General features: G+C 41.3%; 1 protein-coding gene across 6 annotated transcripts in view; it reads left to right on the forward strand.

Annotated features, from left to right (window-relative positions):
- The window catches only part of HECW1 (HECT, C2 and WW domain containing E3 ubiquitin protein ligase 1), a 466,672-nt gene that overhangs the window by 301,183 nt on the left and 141,997 nt on the right, over window positions 1–23,492 (forward strand). For all 6 annotated transcript variants that reach the window (XM_075827049.1, XM_075827050.1, XM_075827048.1 and 3 more), the window contains 2 exons: window positions 653–728; window positions 13,760–13,929. In XM_075827049.1, coding sequence (XP_075683164.1) covers window positions 653–728; window positions 13,760–13,929 — 246 coding nt within the window. The remainder of the gene's footprint in view (window positions 1–652; window positions 729–13,759; window positions 13,930–23,492) is intronic.

Below are 23,492 nucleotides of genomic sequence, written 5' to 3' on the forward strand. Positions count from 1 at the left end.
TACTTTGTGTTTCACTTCATCACATTTTCAAGATCTCTACTTGCAGCCATTCAATCGGATAATTCATTGTTTACTTCCAGTGGATACAATTCTGTCCAAGGTCATGTGATGAACACACAGGTGCACGACTCGTTACAAGACACCGCTCTGATACACATGCTGTAATAACAAGCTGATTATCTGACTTCTATAATTGGGTATCACTACAATAATCTGCCGTTCCCTGCACAGTGGGTGGACATGCGCGTTGCTACGCAGGGAAAAAATTAAGAGGGACGCATGGCTAAATCAACGCTGCTGCCCCTTCATTCTCAGGATTAGTGGGGGTGCCAGGTCAGACCCCCACTAATCATAAGGTGATATGCCATCACTTTATTCGATGGTAATAATACTTTAAATATAGCTCGGTTGGAACGCTTTGCTTGTGTGAATACAATAACTGTTTTTTTCAATCTGGAAGTAGACGTATGAGAAAGATATCCCAGTTATAAAGCATCTCTGTAGAACGTTGAAGAAAAACATTCAGGCCTTGGGTCTACTAATGGCAGGGTAGTGGTACAGTGCTATTGATCCATATTGATTGTGTCTAGAGGAATAGCACTAATGGAAAAAATGTTCTTGACACCAATCTCACGCCATCTTTTCTTTATAGATCTTTAAAAGCATTAACACTGAAGAAGCATCAAGCGGGCAAGGCAGCCGAAGACTCATCAGTTTTACTTTATCGGGTAAATATTTTACTTAATTCTTTGCAAATTGTGCAAATTGACAGTTGATTAGGAGATAAGCCTATGATAGTACGTTAATGTATGTATTAGATGTATTGTCATGTATGTGCTTGTTTATATGTTTGTGATTATGGGTAAAATGTGAACTGGTCTTTGCTAGGCCAGCCATACACTAATGTGTATGGTTGGCCTAGCAATGACCAGTTCACATTTTACCCATATTCACAAACATATAAACAAGCACATACATGAGAATGGCTGACAATTATTTCCTTTATTCTCCATTATCATCCAAGCTCATCTTGGCCAACCTTACATATTGGGTTCTGTGGAAAAAGAAAAGGTGAGTGTCAGGCAGAAATGTGGGGCTTCCTTTCTCAGAGGACCTAAGGAGGTTAATTTGAATGAAGTGTATCTAGTAATTCCCATACACACCATATCAATGGATGCCATTATAATGGTGGAATCTGTCAATAATGTTGGGGTCTGTAGTCCTGAATAGCTGTTCAATAAAAAAAATATAAAAAATTATTGCAAAATTTAAAAAAGTTATTTATTTATATTTTGGACCTTATCTACAAAACCATGTCTTTTTAAGAATCCAGTAAACTTTCACCTTAATGCCCCTTCACATGACAAAAGTTTTAACTTTTTTATTTTTTTGTTGACATAGCTGTATGGGGCCTTATTTTTGGAGGGCAAGTTGTATTACACAAGAGTTCCCAATGACACATCAAAGGGAGTCCCCCCAAAGTTATACTTACCTAGTTGGTGCCATTCAGGAGCTCAAAGGGGGTCTTCATTCCACATTAATTTGTTCAGGAAATAACTTTCTGCTCATGCATGCATGGTTTCCTACGCAGCTCATGAAAATAGCTGCTTGGAAACTTCACAAGCAGCCGTGCTAAAGGAGCCTCCCGTGTGAACGCCCCTTAGAGGATATCAGGAACGGCAGGGACTAGGTAAGTATAACTTTGAGGGTGGGATGGCCGCCTTTCCACCTGGAAAAATCTGCATTCTCAGTTTTTTCCCATATGGTCATGATGAATATATAAATCAAGGACACCATACTGTAGAGCATCGCATGATCACTGCAGTGTTTAAAAGTGAAAAGGAGATGTAGTCCTGCTCTTGACATGTATGTATATACTGTATACACATTGTCATTCTTTAAAGGGTAACTAAACGTTCAACAAACTTCTGACATGTCGTAGTGACATGTCAGAAGTTATGATTGGTGGGGGTCCAAGCACTGGGACCCCCACCAATCGCTAAAATGAAGAGGCAGAATTGCTCGTGTGAGCACTCAGCCACTTCGTTTCTGTTTGGCTTTTTCCAGAAAGCCGAATTAGTGGTGTACGGTCTTGTAGACTTTCTATTGAGCCCACACTCTGATACATTGATTTCCGGAAAAAGCTGAACAGAAATGAAGCGGCTGAGCGCTCACACGAGAACTTCTGCCGCTTTGTTTTAGCGATTGGTGGGGGTCTCAGTGCTCCGACCCCCACCAATCAAAACTTCTGACATGTCATTATGACATGTCAGAAGTTTGTTTAACATTTAGTCACCCTTTAAGGGATTAAAGGGAAACGCCAGTAAAGCCTAATAACTAAAATATGTTATGGATTCATTCACATATGATTGAATGGGATTACAGTGGTTGTCAGAAAGTTTGTGCATACATGACAGGCAGGGAATGTCACATGTTGTTATAATTTGTTTACTGAATTAAAATAAAAATGTAATTACTATATAAAAGCAGCAAAACATGTAAAGTGCTGAATAATACAACAATGGTAACGTATAGAACGAAGTGTATAGTATATTATCAGTGACTAATGTGAGGCCTTGATGGATAAATGATAGATATATTCTACATATATAAAAGTGTAATATAATCCATTGTACAATGAATTTCATGCCAGCGCCTAATTTCAAACAGTGTTCTCTAATGGGAGAATGTCACAATAACACTTTAAAAAAAAAAAAAAATTATCAAAGGAATGTTTTCCCCCAATTTCTTAGAAATTACTTCCTGCACAACACATATTTTCTATGCTGGATTCAATTAATTCTTTCACCCATGCTCCCAAGACCATATACATTATTATCAGAACAGAGCTACTTGGAATTTATATAGTAAAATCCTATTACCATTTAATGATATCATATAGAATAGGGAATATGGTATTGCATGGATGTTCAAAGCAGCACCATACATGTTAGGCCCCATTCACACGAGCGTGAATCACGTCCGAGTGCTGTGCATTGAAACAACGCACAGCACACGGACCCATTGATTTCAATAGGGCCATTCACACATGCATGATTTTTCACGCAGCGAGAGTCCGCTGCACGAAACCCACTGCATGTCCCATATTGGGGCATTATCACGCACCTACACGGCCATTGAAGTCTATGGGTGCGTGAAAACCACGCACCGCACACGGATGTACATGCGTGTGCGGTGCGTCATTTGCCCATCAATTCAGTTGAGAATAATAAAAAAAAAGAAAATACGTGCTTTGTGAGTACGTGAATAACGCATGCCCCTCGCAAAGCACACTGATGCATAACGCAACACACACGGACCCGATTCACGCGAGTTTTTCACGCACGTGAATCTGATACACTCGTGTGAATGAGGCCATAGGCATAGATATACTGGCTTAGGAGCAATATTACCATGGGAATTTCTTTATAATGTTGGTAACTATGAATAATAAAATAATCTGGTATAGTAAAATACCAAAGTCTTCTAGACATTAAGCCTGGGTTCTCACTGTGCAGATTTGCTGCAGATTTTGCCTGCATTTTATAAGCCAAAATCAAGATTTCATGTAGATACAGTTTGTGGACAGTATTCAAAAGTGTGGCTTGCCACATTATTCATTTCGGCAAAAATTCATATACCCTATCAGCTGTGTTTCCATACATTGTTTATGTTGTTTTTTTTGCATACATTTTGAGTATAGCTTTTTTAGCAAAAAATAAACAACGTGTATGCCCCCAGAATGTGATGTGAATGGGGCCCTACTACCCACCACAACTTACTGTACTCCATGATTTGTATTTCAAAGTGATTTTTTTTTTAACTTCCAGCTACCATTAATTTTAACACTTTTTTTTTTTCACAAACTGAGGCATAAAATGATAACACTTCCTAAAAAAAACCTGTAAAAATGATTTGCACAAAAAAGACACAATTCTAAAATACTGAAATTATAGTCAGACATGTTTTCTTTTTGGTAATAATAAATTTGTTAGATTAGCACCTCATCATGCGTGGTAATAAATAACAGCCAAAGCCTGAATAGGTAGATAAATATGCAGACAGTTTTAAGAGCTGCATTGTAGTGTTCAATTCATTTACGCAAACTCTGCGTCATTGGGCCCTGAGTCATATTCAGTCTATTTGTGTCACCGAACAAAAGTTCTTTGGATAGGAAATGTGTCATTTAATATGGGCTGAAATGTAAACAAGATAGAGAGGTAGAGTAACCCCAAACAGAACATCAGTATCAAAGATTTTTATTTTCTTTCACAATCAAGTATAGCATAAGCATTCAATATAAGTGGGTAACGGCTATACAAAGATTATACTGGTAGTGCCGGGGCCGGTTTTAGACAGTGTGGCCCTGGCCAAAGGTAAAAGTGGGGCCCCAAATGTTGGATTAGGGCCTGTTCACATCTGCGCCAGGAATCCGTTGATGGCTTCCATCAGACCATAACAATAGCGCAGTCGACTGCCCTATTGATTCTGCCCAAAAAAACGTAAACCTTACGGAATGCAAACAAACTGAAACCATTTGCAATGGAATCATTACCATTGAAATCAATGATAATGCAAACGGAAGCTATGGTTTCCATTTGACTTTCCGTTGATGAGTTCCTGTGTGGTTGATGAGTGGTGTGCAGAGAATTGCATCTCTGATTTCTAACGCATCCAGGAGTGTTGCAAGCCCCAAAGAATATGTCCCCCCTCTCTCACAAAAAAAATATCTATATACATATACAGTTATAAAATCATACCACTATACCAGATGAAATATGAAATACACAACTTAATATCATAAGACCATGCTACGCTGCTTCCGTAACTGGCATTCACTACTATGGGACTTACTGAAACATCGTAGCTGAGCGAGCTACGCTGTTTTTGTAACTCCCGACCATATAGTCAGGAAGTGGCCGGGAGGCAGCGGGAGCGGGTTTAGGGGGCCCCGTTCTAGAGATAAATGCGGGTCCCAGAGGTGGATGTGGGTCCCAGACCCGCATAGGTGTCTATCTGACATTTATGACATATGCTGTGGATATGTCATAAATGTCCCTGATGGGAAAACCCCTTTAAGTTGTATGGTGCCTTGTGTAGTATCTTCTACCGCTATGAGTCTATGAGGGATCTGTATAAAAGGGGTCCGCACAAGTGAAAATCGGCCGTGAAATACGGACGTTTTACGCGGTCGACTTGACACGTGAATAAAGCCTTATACAATCGTATAATATAGAAATACCCAAACCATACAGTGCACAAATAATGTAGACATAGAATGCTCAAATACACCGCATTCCAAATTATTATGCAAATGTTATTTTTCGCTGATTTTCCTAAATAGTCGATGCAAATAACAGTCAGTATAATCTTCAAGCCATCAACCGTTGGAGTATAATGCAAATTTTATTGAACAAATCTAATGATAACAGATTTTTTTTTAGAAGTAAAAGACTCAAAATGCAGTTTCAAATTATTATGCACAACAGAGATCAAAACATTTTAAAGGTTGTAAAGAGAACTAAAATGGTAATTTGTTGAATTTGCAGCATCAGGAGGTCATATTTACAGAAATCAAAAGCTCTTTCAATCAAAAAAAACTTAACAGGCCAAGTTACATGTTAACATAGGACCCCTTCTTTGATATCACCTTCACAATTCTTGCATCCATTGAATTAGTGAGTATTTGGACAGTTTCTGCTTGAATATCTTTGCAGGATGTCAGAATAACCTCCCAGAGCTTCTGTTTTGATGTGAACTGCCTCCCACCCTCATAGATATTTTGCTTGAGGATGCTCCAAAGGTTCTCAATAGGCAAAACAGATAAAAACAAGGACATTTATGCAAAAACACCGAAAAAGGCCATACTTACAAATGGACACAGCCAGGTCAGAAACGCTGATGAAGGCGAGTGAGCAGGTGCTTTAAATAATAATAGCCACTCCCACTAGTCTTGAGGGGAGTGGTATGTGGTGCATGGGATGTGTAGTAAGAAATAATAAATGAATAGTGTATGTGCAAGTGTAATAATGTAAGTGAAATATAGGGGGCAGTAATGAGTAAAGTGCCTAAAAAATAAATGAATAATGGGATGCAAGTGTGTGAAACATGGAGGGATAGTGTGTAAGTCATGAGGCGCAACGTGACTAGCCAGGTAGAAGCCTATTTGTGACGCCTTGATAATTCATAGAGCGGGCTACCCTGCTTGCTAGGCCAAACAACAACACACCATGCTCTCCCAGCATCAAAGACCTGGCTGTGTCCAAAAGAAGCGAATATAAGTAATAATGAAAAATACCTGGGGTATTAGTGATCATTTTGGCCAAAAGGACGCAAGCTCGCAATCCACGACAAGGATCCCCAGACTCAATAGGGTTGAGGTCAGGGGAACATGGGGGCCACACCATGAGTTTCTCTCTTTTTCTGCCCATAGCAGCCAATGACACAGAGGTATTCTTTGCAGCATGAGATGATGCATTGTCATGCATGAAGATAATTTTGCTACGGAAGGCACGGTTCTTTTTGTACCACGGAAGAAAGTGGTCAGTCATAAACTCTACGTACTTTGCAGAGGTCATTTTCACAATGTCAGGGACCCTAAAGGGGCCTACCAGCTCTCTCCCCATGATTTCAGCCCAAAACATGACTCCGCCACCTCCTTACTGATGTCGCAGTCTTGTTGGGACATGGTGGCCATTCACCAACCAGCCACTACTCCATCCATCTGGACCATCCAGGGTTGCACGGCACTCATCAGTAAACAACACGGTTTGAAAATTAGTCTTCATGTATTTCTGAGCCCACTGCAACCGTTTCTGCTTGTGAGCATTGTTTAGGGGTGGCCGAATAATAGCTTTATGCACACTTGCATTTATATGGATACACCTAAATAAAATGGGAATGGTTGGTGATATTAACTTCCTGTTTGTGGCACATTAGTATATGGGAGTGGGGAAACTTTTCAAGCTGGGTGTTGACCATGGCGGCCATTTTGAAGTTGGCCATTTTGTATCCAACTTTAGTTTTTTCAATGGGAAGAGGGTCATGTGACACATCAAACTTATCGAGAATTTCACAAGAAAAACAATGGTGTGCTTGGTTTTAACGTTACTTTATTTTTTCATAAATGCCATAAATAAAAATTAAAAACTCCACTCGTGGATGCCTACCAAGCAATCAGAAAAATGCTGCGAAACCCAAGTTTTCATTTAGTCCTAGAGGTTGTACCGTCCTAAGTGTCCAAATCCATTTGGACTCTAGTTGGAGAAGCCTTTTCACCAGTGGACCACCTCTTAAATCCAGGTAAATTTGATCAATAGAGGCCATTTCTTTAACAATATAGAATTGCAAGCATGATGTCGAATAAAGTGTCGAGGTATAGTTTTTAACTGTTCTTCATCTTCAGCCTTTGTCACTTTTACTCCATCAATGTCACAAACATGTTCGCGAACTCTAGGTTTGAGATCTCTTGTAGTTTAACCCTATATACATTTTTGGACAGGGGCACACCATCATAGATTACTTCTTTAGTCGTACATGTTATAGGCCATGTGATCTTATCGGTTTTAGATCCGAGTGAATCAATGAATTACATGCTACGTTAGATGTTTTGACACGCTATGCATTTGCCACATGGTGTGTAGCCCCATTTGGGTTTTGATGCCCCAATGATGGTATTTGGGGGCTGTGGGGTATAATAGCTTGCTACTAGAGTGTTCCTAAAGTGTTTGGCCTTCCAACTGCTATGGCTGGATATGTTGGTACAATCTTTGCAAAGATAGGGCCTATGAGTAATATTGGCCGGTAATTTCTTAGCTCCTCCCTCATTTTATCCCAACAGTTATGATATGTGGTAACATATCTTACCTGTTAGTTGGCTTTTGATCTAGTATTTGTTTGTAATAGACGTACTGTTTCCATTAGCTCTTACATACGCCTTCCTAATGTGCTTTCTTTTGTAACCCTCTTCAAAGAATCTTTGTGATAAATCTTGTGATTGTCTTTGAAAGTTCTGATCAGTTGAAAATATCCTCTTTATTCGAAGAAATTGGCCAACAGGTATGGCCTCTTTAGTCCTCTGTGGATGAGATGAAGAGGCATGTAAATACAAATTTACTGATGCTATGTTCCGATGAACTTTAGTTTAATTAAAACCCTCATGACCTCTTTTGATCAATACGTCAAGAAAATCCATCTGAGAATAGTCAGCCTTCCACGTTAGTTTGATGTTTACTAAATTGTTATTCAGTTCAGAAATAAAAGAGGATAATTCTTCTTGAGTCCCCTGCCAGATCAGGAATATGTCATCAATGAACCATGCCCAAAAAATGAGACTCCCTAAACCGACAGGAACAGGTCCCTCTCCCACAGCCCCAGGAACAAATTGGCATATGAGGGGGCACAAGCCGGCCACATTGCCATTCCCTGGCCCTGCGGGAAGAAGCAAGGTGAAAAAATTGTGCATCAAGACAAATTCAAGTAATGTAACTAGAAATTAAAACAGATGCTCCTCCGTATTGCTGGTGTGTAGAAAATATGTGATTGCCTGAAGGCAATCATGATGATGGATATCAGTGTAGAGTGACTCGACGTCCCACGTCACCAATATCATATCATCTGTCAAATGGATTCCATCCATTCTCAAGAGATCAGCTGAATCTCTGAGGTATGATGGCAATGTATCAACTAATGGCTTAAAATGATGATCAACATACTTACTGATGTTATCAGTAAGACTAACTCGGCCTGATATAATCGGTCTCCCAGGTGGTACTTTACGGTTCTTGTGCACCTTAGGTAGTAAATCTAAGGTGGCGACAGTCGGTTCTGCGATAAACAATGAATCTCTCAGTGATTTGGTGATGATTCCCCTTTGCATTTTGCATTGCCTGAATCAAAATGTGGGCCAGTGATGTGCTGAAAGAGGACAGGGGATTAATTGTTAGTTTTTGATAACACTCGCCATCTCTCAACTGACAATACACCTCCTTTTCATACATTAGACGTGGCCAAATGACCACGTTGTATCCTTTATCGGCTGGCTTGTAAATTACATCATTTAGTTTCCTTAACTTGATGAAGCTTGATCTTTCATGCCTGGTCAAGTTATCATTAGAAGCTACAACAGGGTAAAAGAGACACGGCGCCACATAGTGCAGATTAACATGGTAAAAAGAGAGCAAGAATATCACAGATAGTGCTCACCTTATAAGTGTTTAAATACTGGCAGGTACAACACTTGTAGTAAAATGTGCACTGTATGATAAAACAGCTGCTGCCTAGTCCGGTACGCAACAACCAACAGAAGTTGCCAGTGAATAGTTAATAGGAAAAACGAGGAAAAAAGGACCACAGCGCTGCTGTTAGTATGGATTTAAAATGAACGAAAGTTCATGATTTAATATATAAATAAATGGAATATAGCGTATATATCCGTATATATAGCGTTTATAAAGAATATCATCAAATCATGACGCACAACCCAAACACTAAGGAATAGAATAAACAAACATAGATTTAATGAGAAGGGATTCCTAAGGCCCCATGCACACGACCGTAAAAACTCCCGTAATTACAGCCCGTAATCACGGGCCTATAGACTTCTATTGGCCACGGGTACCTCCCCACATGCTTACGGGAAGGTGCCCATGCCGTTGAAAAAGATAGAACATGTCCTATTTCAGGCCGTAATTACGGCACGGGCAGCCCATAGAAGTCTACGGGTGACTACGTGTGTGCACCCGTAATTACGGGAGCGTTGCTAGGCGACGTCAGTAAATAGTCACTGTCCAGGGTGCTGAAAGTGTTAAACGATCGGCAGTAACTGTTTCAGCACCCTGGACAGTGGCTACCGATCACAATATAGATAAAGCTGTAAAAAAAAAAAAATAAGACGTTCATACTTACCCAGAACTCCCTGCTTCTTCCTCCAGTCCGGCCTCCTGGGATGACGTTACAGCCCATGTGACCGCTGCAGCCAATCCCAGGCCAATCACTGGCTGCAGCGGTCACATGGACTGCCGCGTCATCCAGGGAGGTCGGACTGGATGTCAAGAGAGGGAGGCGTCACCAAGACAACGGCCGGGTAAATATGAATTTATTTTACTTTTATTACGGAAAGGGCTGTTCCTTCTCTGTATCCTGCATGGATAGAGAGAAGGGCTGCCGATTAGTGCAGTGCAATTTTGCAGCCAAAAACGTACCCGTATTCACGGGCACGGGTCCGTAAATACTGGTACAATACGGGTCGAATACGTGTGACCAAGGACCTGTATTTACGCTAGTATTTACGGGTGGACAAAAATACGGTCGTGTGCATGAGGCCTAAAGCAGAGTGTTTCCAGGCATTGTGTGTACAAACATGATTGTAATTTTGATAATATTATAGTTACCCCCATAGAAAGCATTTCTGCAGATATACCCAATAGATTTATTAGATTAAAACAGAGGGAAAACTTTTGGATATACAAACTTAGGTCATTCAAGCCATTGGGGTGAAAAGTCCTAACTGAGTCTGCACTGGATTAGTATCATTATAATGTGTCTCTTTTTTCATATATTATATATGTACTTTTTATTTTTATTTTCTATCTTTTATTATTATTTCTTATTTAGTTATTATTATCATCATTATTTCGTCCATTCTTTCATGATTTTTTCTTATTTCTGTGATATATATATAATCGTATTGCATTTTTATACAGTTTATTAATTTATCTTTAAAGGGAACCTGTCACCAGCATTTCACCTATTAAACCAGCAATACCTGGTGGTAGTGGGTAAAAAATCATTTCTATACAACCTATAATTGTCTTCTTAGTCGGCTCTGTAGCTTTAGTATTAATTCTTTTAGTGTTCACGCTCCGTATGCAAATGAGCATAAAAGAGTAAAATCTTCGTTTGAAAAGAGTCAAATCTTCATTCCTCAAGTCTTTCCGAGTTTACTCCGTCTCCTTACTTTTGATTGACAGCACCTTGCCTCCCCCCAGCACACAAAATCCTGCGCTTGTGCATTGATGACCTGTTCTGGTGTGCGCGCACAAAGGGACACCGGATTATTATGATAAAATGCGCAAAATGTTTGCAGACCGTTGTTTACAGTCTGAGTTTAGGGGAGGGGATAACGCCAATAAACTTTTGATAGCAGCGGCCAGTGAGGGATAAGTAAAGTTCAATAGGTGAAATGCTGGTGACAGGTTCCCTTTAATTTATCTTTCACTTAGGCCTCATGCACACGACCATATTTTTTCCCACCCGTAAATACTGGCGTAAATACAGGTCCGGTGTCACACGTATTCGACCCTTTTTGCACCAGTATTTACGGACCCGTGCCCATAAATACGGTTCCGGAATCACCCGTATTCCACCCGTATTTACGGGCACGTTTTCGATGCAAAATTGCACTGCACTAATCGGCAGCCCCTTCTCTCTATCAGTGCAGGATAGAGAGAAGGGGCAGCCCTTTCCGAGGTGAAAGTAAAAGAAATTCATACTTACCCGGCCGTTGCCTTGGTGACGCGTCCCTCTCTTGACATCCAGCCCGACATCCCTGGATGACGCGGCAGTCCATGTGACCGTTGCAGCATGTGATTCGCCTGTGATTGGCTGCAGCGGTCACATGGGCTGAAACGTCATCCAGGGATGTCGGGCCGGATGTCGAGAAGGACGCGTCACCAAGGCAACGGCCGGGAGACCGGACTGGAGGAAGCAGAAAGTTCTCGGTAAGTATGAACGTCTTTTTTTTTTTTTACAGGTTGCTCTATATTTTGATCGGAATTCACTGTCCAGGGTGCTGAAAGAGTTACTGCCGATCAGTTAACTCTTTCAGCACCCTGGACAGTGACTATTTACTGACGTCGCCTAGCAACGCTGCCGTAATGATGGGTGCACACATGTAGCCACCCATCATTACGGGAGCTCCATAGAAAACGGGAAGGTAGCCGTGGCCAATAGAAGTCTATGAGCCCGTTATTACGGGTCGTAATTACGACCCGTAATAACGGGAGTTTTTACGGTCGTGTGCATGAGGCCTTAGGCTGTGTTCACACTGAGTTTTTTGCAGGTGGAAAATTCCTCATGCAAAAACTGCTCCAGTAGGTTTTTGCGCACTGGTTTGACAAAAACTCGTCAAAACACTCGTCAAGGTTTTTTTTTCCTCTTTCTGTCTGATTGAAATTAGGTTTTGGAGGCGGAAACCGCCTCAAGATGGGTCATGACGCTTCTGACCGTGACGCGTTTTTTTTACTCGCGGTAAAAAAACTCGTCCAACTCCCATTGAAATCAATGGGAGGCATTTTCGGGCGGTTTTTGAGGAGTTTTTTGGCGCGGTTTCTGTGTCAAAAAACTCGTCAAAAAACTCTGTGTGAACAGGGCCTTCATTTATCTTTTACTTACCCTTTTTGAGTATTTTGCTGCTTCTGGTCTGATTATCAGCCACACCTTTTGTTGGTTTATGCGATCAGTCTCCTTATTTTCGTTTGCATGTCATTCTGCGTTTCACGAGTCCTTTTTGGTCCCTCACAACCACCGTAATTTTGCGGTTGCCATGACACCAGGGACGCTATTTTGAGCGCAGTCCTTTCATTCGCATTTTGCTTCGTACAGTGTCTTTTTCTTTGCTTTTGTGGTGAGATTTGAATGGATTTTATTACATTAGCATATTTTTTTACTACTGTCATCTGTTTTTTATTAAGTATCTGCATTTAAAGTTTTTAGGAATTTTCATGTTTTACATTTTGGTGTGTGTCGCATTTTTTTATTGTTACTAATTTGTATCAATACTTAAAATTATATTTAGCTACATTACTCATGTTAGTGATCTATAACATTTTTCTATTTATTATTATAGTTATAAAGTTATAAAGTTTTTAGGCAGTACGTTTTTGCGACGTAAACCATTAAACTTTGACCTGTCTTTTTGGTGTTTTTTTCTTTGTTTTAGAAAAAAAAATAATTGTATTGTGCTGTGTATATATACCCCTGTCATTTGCTTGTATTTTATTGGCCTGATGAAGACGCCAGTCCGGCGTTGAAACGCGTAGCTTGTCCATCTACTTTCCATTTATTTATATATTAAATCATGAACTTTCGTTCATTTTAAATCTATACTAACAGAAGCGCCATTGTGGTCCTTTTTTCCTCCGTTTTCCTATTAAGTTATCATTAGGTAATGAAGTGGGAATTTGTTTTAATTCTCTGGTAACTAATTTAACAAACATTTAGCGTATACTTTGGGAGCTTTCCACAACATATACGCTAAACCTAGGACCAAAACGTAGTTCCTAACACTGCCAGGCAGTAGCCTAGATGGCATTTTCTGATCCATAAACTAGGGAATGAAGATGTCATCTTGTGCAGCTGCCTTTTGCGCTTCAAGTGTTGGATCAGGAGTGCAAGCTTCAGGAGCCCAGGTCATCAGGTTCAATGGCGCCCCCTTTAAAACTGACAGGTGATGCATCTTGAGCAACCAAATAGATGGCACACCCCTGAGACCGGCCCTGAATAAGTAAAAGAAGCTATTAATGTGCATGTAATATACCATATAGGTGCATATCCATTATTATATTTTATTGTTCTGTTTGTCCGAGTATCAGCAAGCTAAAGGTTTATATGTAAGGACATGCTCATCATATCAAGAGTTCTGAAGGACTGTTGATATTTATGATAAATTCTTATCCCATAAACTCTTAGTATTGTTTTATTTTTCTGTATATGATAGCTCATAGCTTACACAATATTTTCATATTTATTGAATTTTAAGACTTCCACGCTCTGGGTTTAAAGAAAGGGATGTTCTTCAATCCAGACCCGTATCTGAAAATCTCCATCCAGCCTGGAAAACACAGTATCTTCCCCGCACTTCCTCATCATGGCCAAGAGAAAAGATCAAAGATTATATGCAACACAGTCAATCCTGTCTGGAAGAGAGAGGTATGACATTTGGGTTTATGGAAGGGAAAATCTAGCTAAAATCATCTTCTGGCGTCATATAGACATACTAGAAGATGAGATCAGATGTGGTCCACGAGATCGCATCCACACTGATTCACAAAATGTTGGGGCCATGGTGCTCTATAGGTCATCCAGATCCCTCGCTGCTCAATGGTTATTACATACATAGTTACATAGTTACATAGTTACATAGTTCGTACGGCTGAAAAAAGACACATGTCCATCAAGTTCAACCAAGGGACGGGAAAAGGGAAGGTAAAAATTTCTACACATAGGAGCGAATATTTTTTTGTTCTAGGAAATTATCTAAGCCTTTTTTAAAGGACAGGTGTCGCGAAAAAACTTTTTTTCATATAAATTTGCTTTTAGTGTGTTATTAAAATAAATTTTATTTATTTGTGTTTTTGTGTTTTATTTTTTCTTTCTTTTACTTCACTATGGCGGCTGCCATTTTTTTTTTCATCTCTGTATGTGTCGATTAACGACACATACAGAGATGGAATACGGCACATACATCCCCATAGAGAATGCGAATGGGAGCCTTTCCATTCACTATAGTGTACGCCGTCTGTGTGGGAACGGCACATGCGCCGCTCCTACACAGTCCAAAAGGAAGGTCTTCGGCCGAGCGACATCCGGCGCCATTTTCATGTGGACCGGAAGCCGCGGCCGGACAGTAAAATGACTACTTCCGGTCGCGGCTTCCGGACATATGTTCAGAAGCAAGGACTAGGAGCGGAGGGAGCGGCGGCAGCGGCGGCAGAAGGAGCAGGTAAGTTATGTTTGTATATGTTCGTGTTTTACTGTGTGATTACCACTGTATGTAAGCCTACTACACTGTGCATTCGCTCAAAATATGGCGGCACACAGTGTAGGAGGTTTGAACATTCAACCCCCTCCTTTCTCCTGGCACTAGCCAGGAGAAAGGAGGGGGATTGTTTGAGCACACTAGAGCGAGTGTGTCTTCTCCAATTTTGCAGCATAAAGCAATGAGGTTGCTTTACCACATGCCAATGCTGCAATTTTGGGAATTGCTCCCTCTAGTGACCAGCACATGGAAATGTTATAAATTAGAATCTAATTTATAATATGTCCTGACTTGTGAAAAAATTAAAAAAATTAGAACAATGTGTAATCATTTATATACTAACAGTTTAACTTAAAAAAAAAAAATTCTAGCGACACATTCCCTTTAAAGCCATCTACTGTCCCTGCTGTGACCAGCTCCTGCGGTAGGCTATTCTATAGATTCACAGTTCTCACAGTAAAGAAGGCTTGTCGCCTCTGCAGATTGAAGCTTTTTTTTTTCTCCAGACGGAGGGAGTTTCCCCTTGTTTTTTGAGGGGGTTTTACATGGAACAGGATTTCACCATATTTTTTGTATGTGCCATTAATATATTTATATAAATTAATCATGTCCCCCCTTAGTCGTCTTTTTTCAAGGCTAAATAGGTTTAATTCTTTTAATCTTTCCTCATAACTTAGATTCTCCATGCCCCTTATTAGCTTCGTTGCTCTTTGTATTTTTTCCAACTCCAGGGAATCCTTTCTATGAACTGGAGCCCAGAACTGAACTGCATATTCTAGATGAGGCCTTATTAATGGTTTGTAAAGTGGTAATATTACATCCCTGTCCCGCGAGTCCATGCCTCTTTTGATACACGACAATAGCCTGCTGGCCTTTGAAGCAGCTGATTGACACTGCATGCTGAAATTTAGTTTATGATTTACAAGTACACCCAGATCCTTCTCAACAAGTGACTCCCCCAGTGTAGCTCCCCCTAGGACATATGATGCATGCAGGTTGTTCGTACCCAGGTGCATAACTTTACATTTATCTACATTAAACTTCATTTGCCAACTGGATGCCCAAACACTTAGGGCGGATTTACACGAACGTGTAGTACATCCGTGCAACGAGCGTGTTTTTCACGTGCGTCGCACGGACCTATGCTAGTCTATGGGGCAGTGCAGACTGTCAGTGATTTTTGCGCAGCGTGAGTCCGCTGCGTAAAACTCACGACAGGTCCTATATTAATGCGTTTTTTGCGCATCACGCACCCATTGAAGTCAATGGGTGAGTGAAAATCACGCGCACCCCATGGATGCACTTCCATGGGATGCGCGTGATTCGCGCAACAGCAGTCAAAAGTATGTTTGCAAACAGAGAAGCACCACGTGCTTTTCTGTTTACAAACATCCAAACAGAGTGTCATAATGATGGCGGCTGTGCGAAAATCATGCAGCCGCACATCCTATGTGATGACACACGGAGCTGTTAAGTGCCTTTTGCGCACACAAAACGCTGCGTTTTTTGCGTGCGCAAAACGCACACGCTCGTGTAAATCCCCCCTCAGTTTGTTTAAATCCACTTGCAATTCACGAACATCTTCCATAGACTGAACTATATTACATAGCTTGGTGTCATCTGCAAAAATAGAAATAGTGCTACTAATCCCATCCTCTATATCATTAATAAATAAGTTGAATAATAGTGGTCCCAGCACTGAACCCTGGGGTACACCACTTATAACCGGGGACCATTCAGAGTTATAGTTATAAAGATACTGGTAACATTTTGCCAAATTCTATTGCCGCAACAGATTGCTTAAAGGTGATCTGTCAGTAGGTCCTCTACGTGATTTTTATTTAATTTGCATAAAGGGCCTTATGTTCGGACTAAATTGCTGTCTCCCAGGCAGGCACTGCTTCCCCTGAGACACATAAAGTGGCTGGGATCAAGTAAGACTAAATAGGCTATCAACAAGAGACAGGAAGTCCTGGTTTGTAGACAAACACCTATTAGTGTCTCCATATAGAGATAGATACTGCCACTGTACACTAGATGGCAGTGTGCTACACATTATGTCTATGTACAATCGTTCTGATTGCCATGCAAGTTAAACTTAAAGGGGTATTCCCAACTCAGACATTGATATGCTATAAATGTCTGATAGATGCGGGTCCCATCTCCAGAACCCAACTCCCGTTCCATCTAGCTCAGCTGTTTCCGTAACCATCATTGAAAATTTTCTTTACTCTTGATAAAAATAATTAAACATATCTTTTCTTTGTATAATACAACTCATAAGCAATGCAATGCAACATCTGCCATGATTAAGTAAGTTACCTCCTGTTCCAGCTGTGTTGCCTTTGCTTGCAGTGTAAGGGTCAGATCGCATGGCGTTTTTTGGGACTGATTTTGACGCGGAAACGGCGTCGGGATCAGCTCCAAGAAATGCCCCAAATCATCCCCAATTTGTTTCAATAGGAAGCAGAGGCGTTGTTTTTTTTTTCCATGCTTTTTCTTGGAGAAGTTTCTGCCTCTGACCTTCTATTGAAATCAAGGGGAGGCAGAAAAATCCTGCGGCGCTCGTCTGGAGCATTTTTTTTTACTATTTTTGCATTAGATTAATATAGCTAAAAAAAAAGCGGAAAAAAACGTGGGGGGAAAAAAAGCTTCAAAAAACGCTGACATTCTGCCTCAAAATACCTGGAGGATATTTTGAGACAGATTTTTTTTTGCCTGACAAAAAACACCATGGATAAAGTATTGAACAGAGCACCCGCGCCCAACTAACATTGTGCGATTTATAGTACTGTTTTATTATGTAGAAGAGGGACCTTTTGGGCCCCCTATGGTACTGGGGGCCGGGTGTGACTGCTACCTCTGTATCCGCTACAGCTATGACCCTGCGTTGAAACATATATTGGTGGTGGTAACCTATAAGTATAAACCATTTGACTGCTCTTGTTAACGGATATAAAGAGTAGAGGTGATAAGTAGGGTTTATATTATAATAAATGTAATACATACACATTTTTTTTTTAATACGCTTTTCTCTGCAATAATAAATCATATATAAACATTATAGGATTTTATAGTATACAGTATAGTATAGGTACATTACCCATGCAAGCACAATTCCCCTGTTTCAGAGCCGCATTTATTTATAGTAGTTAGGTCTATCAAATTTATAGCAGATAGATCTACCAAATATGTTGTATAAGACTCCAGACAAAAGTTGAAAAGAGTCATTTATCCCTCACCAAAAGTTTCACGTACATCTGCCTGGGCTGATTCAGAGATCCAAGAGGTACTTTTTGCAGGCTGTCCCAGTTGGATTTTCATATTTTGCCTTGAGTGTCAGTTTAAGTATTTTACGTAATGAACCCAAATATAAATAACTACAGCATGCATCAATAAAATACATTAACTAAAGTAATATTGACACCATTTCGAAACATCACGTATGTGTATGGAAGTGGTTTGTTACTTTCATAAAGTCCACAAGAATAATAAACATACACATATTTGGTATGCCTGTATCCGCACAATAAAGTTCTAAAATAAACAGTAAAAAAAACATAAAAAATGAACTATGGCAGCATTACTGTTTTCATGCATTTCACCATTTTAAAAAATTCATTTATATTTACCGTTAGTGACCGCCAATACGCCTTTTCACGTCGGCCACTAACGGGCTTGATTCTGATGCATATGCCTTTTCACGGTGCTGTATCAGAATAAAGCAGCGCCGCCGGGAGCAGTAAAAGCTCCCTGTTCTCTGCTACCGCCGGTAGCTGTGGGCTTGGAGCAGCGAAATCCGCCCGTTTGACCCATTCGATGCGGCGCTCATAGCGAGCACCGCATCTGAGTGGTTTTGGAGGGAGGGAGCTACAAAAGTAATGCAGTGTATTATAAAAGCGATCAATCGCATAGTAAAGTGGGGACTTTACTATGCGATTGATTGCTATTAACTTTATTAAACTTTTTTTAACGTTTTTAAATAGTCACACTAGGGGTAGTGTGACTAATCAAAAAGGTTCATGAAAGAAGAAAAGAGACCCCAGCAGCTGGTAGGAATTAAAGGGAATGTGTCACACACACTAATTACGGACGTAATTCGGGCGTTTTTGCCCCGAATTACGTCCGAAAAATGCGCCTCAATAGCGTTAACAAACATCTGCCCATTGAAAGCAATGGGCTGACGTTTCTCTGTTCACACGAAGCGTATATTTACGCGCCGCTGTCAAAAGACAGCGCGTAAATGGACGCCTGCATCAAAGAAGTGACATGTCACTTCTTGGGGCGTAATTGGAGCCGTTATTCACTGACTCCAATGAAAAGCAGCGCCAATTACGTCCGTAAGGGACGCGCCGTTCAAGCGCCTGCACATGCCGTTACGGCTAAAATTACGGGGATGTTTTCTCCTGAAAACATCCCCGTAATTTCAGCCGTTACGGACGCTGTCGTGTGAACATACCCTAAGAATGATGAAAGTGAAGTGAATTACTTTTCAGTTGACCGGTTCACACGCCGTGTATTTGACATGTTTTTTTTTTTGCACATTTTACGTGCAAAAAAACACATAAAAAAACGCTTGATTACACTTGATTTTGCGTGTTTGGGGGATTTGTGTGCGTGTGTGGGGGGGGTGCTCGCCGCTGATTCTTCAAAACAGCTGATAAGCGGATATGAAGTATCAGCGGCGCCCGTTCACACTCCGCTCTGCCACACACACGGGAAAAGCCTTAAAGGGGTCGTCCAGGAAAACATGGCGCCGCACCTGTCCTCAGGTCGTGTGTGGTATTACAGCTCTGTCCTATTCACTTCAATGGAGGTGAACTGCAATACCAGACAACCTGAGGACAGGTGCGGCGCTGTGTCTCCAATCCGGACACTCCTTCTGTCCTGAGATGACCCGACGTGGGAGGTGGGTGTCAGAGCCACCCACCACCATCACTGCAGACAAAACCACACAACTATAGCATGAGGGCAGGGCTTGTCCTGAGTGCACTCTCTCTTGTTATGGACAGATTTATAGTCACATGAACCCCGTCTGATGAACCGGTAACCTAGGTCCAATCACATGACAGAGGGGGATCACCAAAAACCCTGTGCCCCCTCAGCCTGTCCATCCAGCCATTTCCTAGTTATATCTGCTTCTGGGAAAGCTGGGTGACCACAATTACCCCTCCTACTGCAGTGTTTAGGGATGTGACTAATGAACCTCTTACACTCCAGTAGGAGGGGTAATGGTGGTCACCCAGCTTTCCCAGACCCCTGAACGGTAAATCTCTCTAGTTGTGCTGAGACTGTTTGGGAATGTGACTAATGAACCTCTCAGTCTCAGCACAACTAGAGAGATTTATCGTTCAGGGGTCTGGGAAAGCTGGGTGACCACCATTACTCCTACTGGAGTGTGTTTGGGGATGTGACTAATGAACCTCTCACACTCCAGTAGGAGGGGCAATGGGGGTCACCCAGCTTTCCCAGACCCCTGAACGGTAAATCTCTCTAGTTGTGCTGAGACTGTTTGGGAATGTGACTAATGAACCTCTCAGTCTCAGCACAACTAGAGAGATTTATCGTTCAGGGGTCTGGGAAAGCTGGGTGACCACCATTACTCCTACTGGAGTGTGTTTGGGGATGTGACTAATGAACCTCTCACACTCCAGTAGGAGGGGCAATGGGGGTCACCCAGCTTTCCCAGACCCCTGAACGGTAAATCTCTCTAGTTGTGCTGAGACTGTTTGGGAATGTGACTAATGAACCTCTCAGTCTCAGCACAACTAGAGAGATTTATCGTTCAGGGGTCTGGGAAAGCTGGGTGACCACCATTACTCCTACTGGAGTGTGTTTGGGGATGTGACTAATGAACCTCTCACACTCCAGTGGGAGGGGTAATGGTGGTCACCCAGCTTTCCCAGACCCCTGAACGATAAATCTCTCTAAGGCCTCATTTACACGAGCGTAATATACGCGTGTGCGACGCGCGTGCTTTTCACGCGTGTCGTACGCACCTATATTACTCTATGGGGCAGTGCAGACAATGCGTGATTCGCGCAAGAGCTGTCAAACTGAATGTAAACAGAAAAGCACCACGTGCTTTTCTGTTTACAAACATCCGAACGGAGTGTCTTAGAGATGAGCGAACCGAACTTCACCGGGTTCGGCCGAACTCGTTTTGACCGAACCCGGCAGGAGACAGTCACTGTCCAGGGTGCTGAAAGAGTTAAACTGGTTCAGCAACCTGGACAGTGACTTCCGATCCCAATATACGTGAACGTGTAAAAAAAAAAAAAGTTCTGACTTACCGATAACTCCCGGCTTCTTCCTCCAGTCTGACCTCCCGGGATGACAATTCAGTCCAAGTGACAGTTGCAGCCAATCACAAGCCAAGCACAGGCTGCAGCGGTCACATGGACTGCCGCGTCATCCAGGGAGGTGGGGCCAGATGTCAAGAGAGGCGCGTCACCAAGGACGCGTCACCAAGGACGCGTCATCAAGGCAACGAAGTTCTCGGTAAGTGCGAACCTCTTTTTTTTTAAACAGGTTACTCGATATGGTGATCGGAATTCACTGTCGAGGGTGCTGAAAGAGTTACTGCCGATCAGTTAACTCTTTCAGCACCCTGGACAGTGACTGACGTCGACTAGCCTCATCTCTATGATGGCGGCTGCGCGAAAATCACGCAGCCGCGCATCATACACTGATGACACACGGAGCTGTCAAGTGCCTTTTGCGCACGCAAAACGCTGCGTTTTTTTGCGTGCGCAAAACGCACACGCTCGTGTAAATGAGGCCTAATTGTGCTGAGACTGAGAGGTTCATTAGTCACATCCCCAAACAGTCTCATCCCCAAACAGTCTCAGCACAACTAGAGATTTATCGTTCAGAGCTTTCCCAGAACAGTTGTATCATGTGTCCTTCATACAAGGGGGGGCGTTAGGGGGGGGGCCCATAGGGGGGGCGTCGGGTGTCACGAGAGCGGCGGTCTGTGAGATAGAGAGTGGGATATGCAGAGACACAGACCTTACCTGCAGTACAGCTGGTCTTCAAGATGGCGCCTGCTATCTCCCTGCAAACAGCTGCTCTGCTCTGTGTGACTCTGACCTGCGTCTGCGCAGTACAGAGACAGAGAGCAGAGTCAATGGAACGGCTCCCGTTCATTGACTCCTATGCACTGTAGCTGCCGTATTCCATCTCTGTATGTGTCGTTAATCGACACATACAGAGATGAAAAACAAAATGGCAGCCCCCATAGTGAAGTAAAAGTTAGAAAAAAGAAAAAAGTAAAACGCAAACACACAAATAAATAAAATGTATTTCAATAACATACTAAAAGCAGTATTATATTAAAAAAAAAAATTCTGCGACACCCATCCTTTAAGGACAATGTATTTACAAAAAGCTGTTACCAGCAGAGAAATTCCTTTAAATCCAACTGCCAATGAACAAATAAATGACTAAATAAAAAAACAAATTTTATTGTGCTTCTAAGAGCAAAAAGACTGACTACACTGGTGGGGGGGCTCTGATACCTCCACATTTTAATCTAATATATACCTCCGTTGCTCCTCATATGTGTCAGTTGTTTGACTCGCTGGTCTGCAGCCGCGAGCACCATTGAATGCAATACATATATACATGGTCAAATGTGCACAGCTCTTACATACCTTAAACGGAGGTGATGTTACTCATTTTAACAATTCAGTGTAGTCAGTCTTTTTGCTCTTAGAAGCACAATAAAATGTGTTTATTTATTTAGTCATTTATTTGTTCATTGGCAGTTGGATTTAAAGGAATTTCTCTGCTGGTAACAGCTTTTTGTAATCAAAAAGGTTAAAACAAGTTTGATAAATAAATAAATAAATAAATAAAAATTCCCAAATTTTTTAAAAAAGTTAGACATATATGCCAGAATTGCTGCTTTCTGTTCATCCTGCCTTCAAAATTTTTTGTTCAAAAGTGATCAAAAAGTCGCATGTACTACAAAATGGTACCAATAAAAACTACAAGCCGTCCCGCAAAACAAAAGCCCTCATATAGCTGTATCGGCGGAAAAATGAAAAAGTTATGGCTCTTCATAAATGGAGACACAAAATCAAATAATTTTGAAAAAACTGAGTTTTTACTGTGTAAAAGTAGTAAAACTTAAGAAATTGATTTAAATTTGGTATAATCCCAACTGTAATGACCCGCTGAATAAAGTTATGTTATTTATACCACACAGTAAATTGCGTAGATTAAGGACAGAAAAAAAGAGTGGCGAAATTGCTGGGGTTTTTTCTATGTACCCCAAAATGCTGCTATTAAAAAAAATACAACTTGTCCCGCAAAAAACAAGACCGTATACAGCTACGTCGACGCAAAAATAAAACGTTATAGCTCTTTGAATGCGGCGATGGAAAAACTTAAAAAATAGCTTGGTCATTAAGGCCTAAAATAGGCTGGTCATTAAGGGGTACAACATTAAACCATGCAAAATATGCACAATGATAGGGTTGTTACGTTCCGTTAATGATTCAAATTTACTGCCTGAAGTAGAACGATTAAAATATTGTTTAATTGATAAATCTTTAAAAATGAGCTATCCTAGCCCTAATTTCAATAGAACAGGCTCAGATACGGTGGTCAGTCATGAAGAGAGGAATACTCGTGTGATGATGTTATTCCAACCACCAAGCAAAACCTCTCCCCTTATAGTATATTGCACTGACACACCTCACTGAAATAGGGGATAATCCAACGCGTT

The sequence above is a fragment of the Rhinoderma darwinii genome, chromosome 5 (assembly GCF_050947455.1).
Source record: "Rhinoderma darwinii isolate aRhiDar2 chromosome 5, aRhiDar2.hap1, whole genome shotgun sequence".
In the NCBI taxonomy this organism is placed as follows: Eukaryota; Metazoa; Chordata; class Amphibia; order Anura; family Rhinodermatidae; genus Rhinoderma; species Rhinoderma darwinii.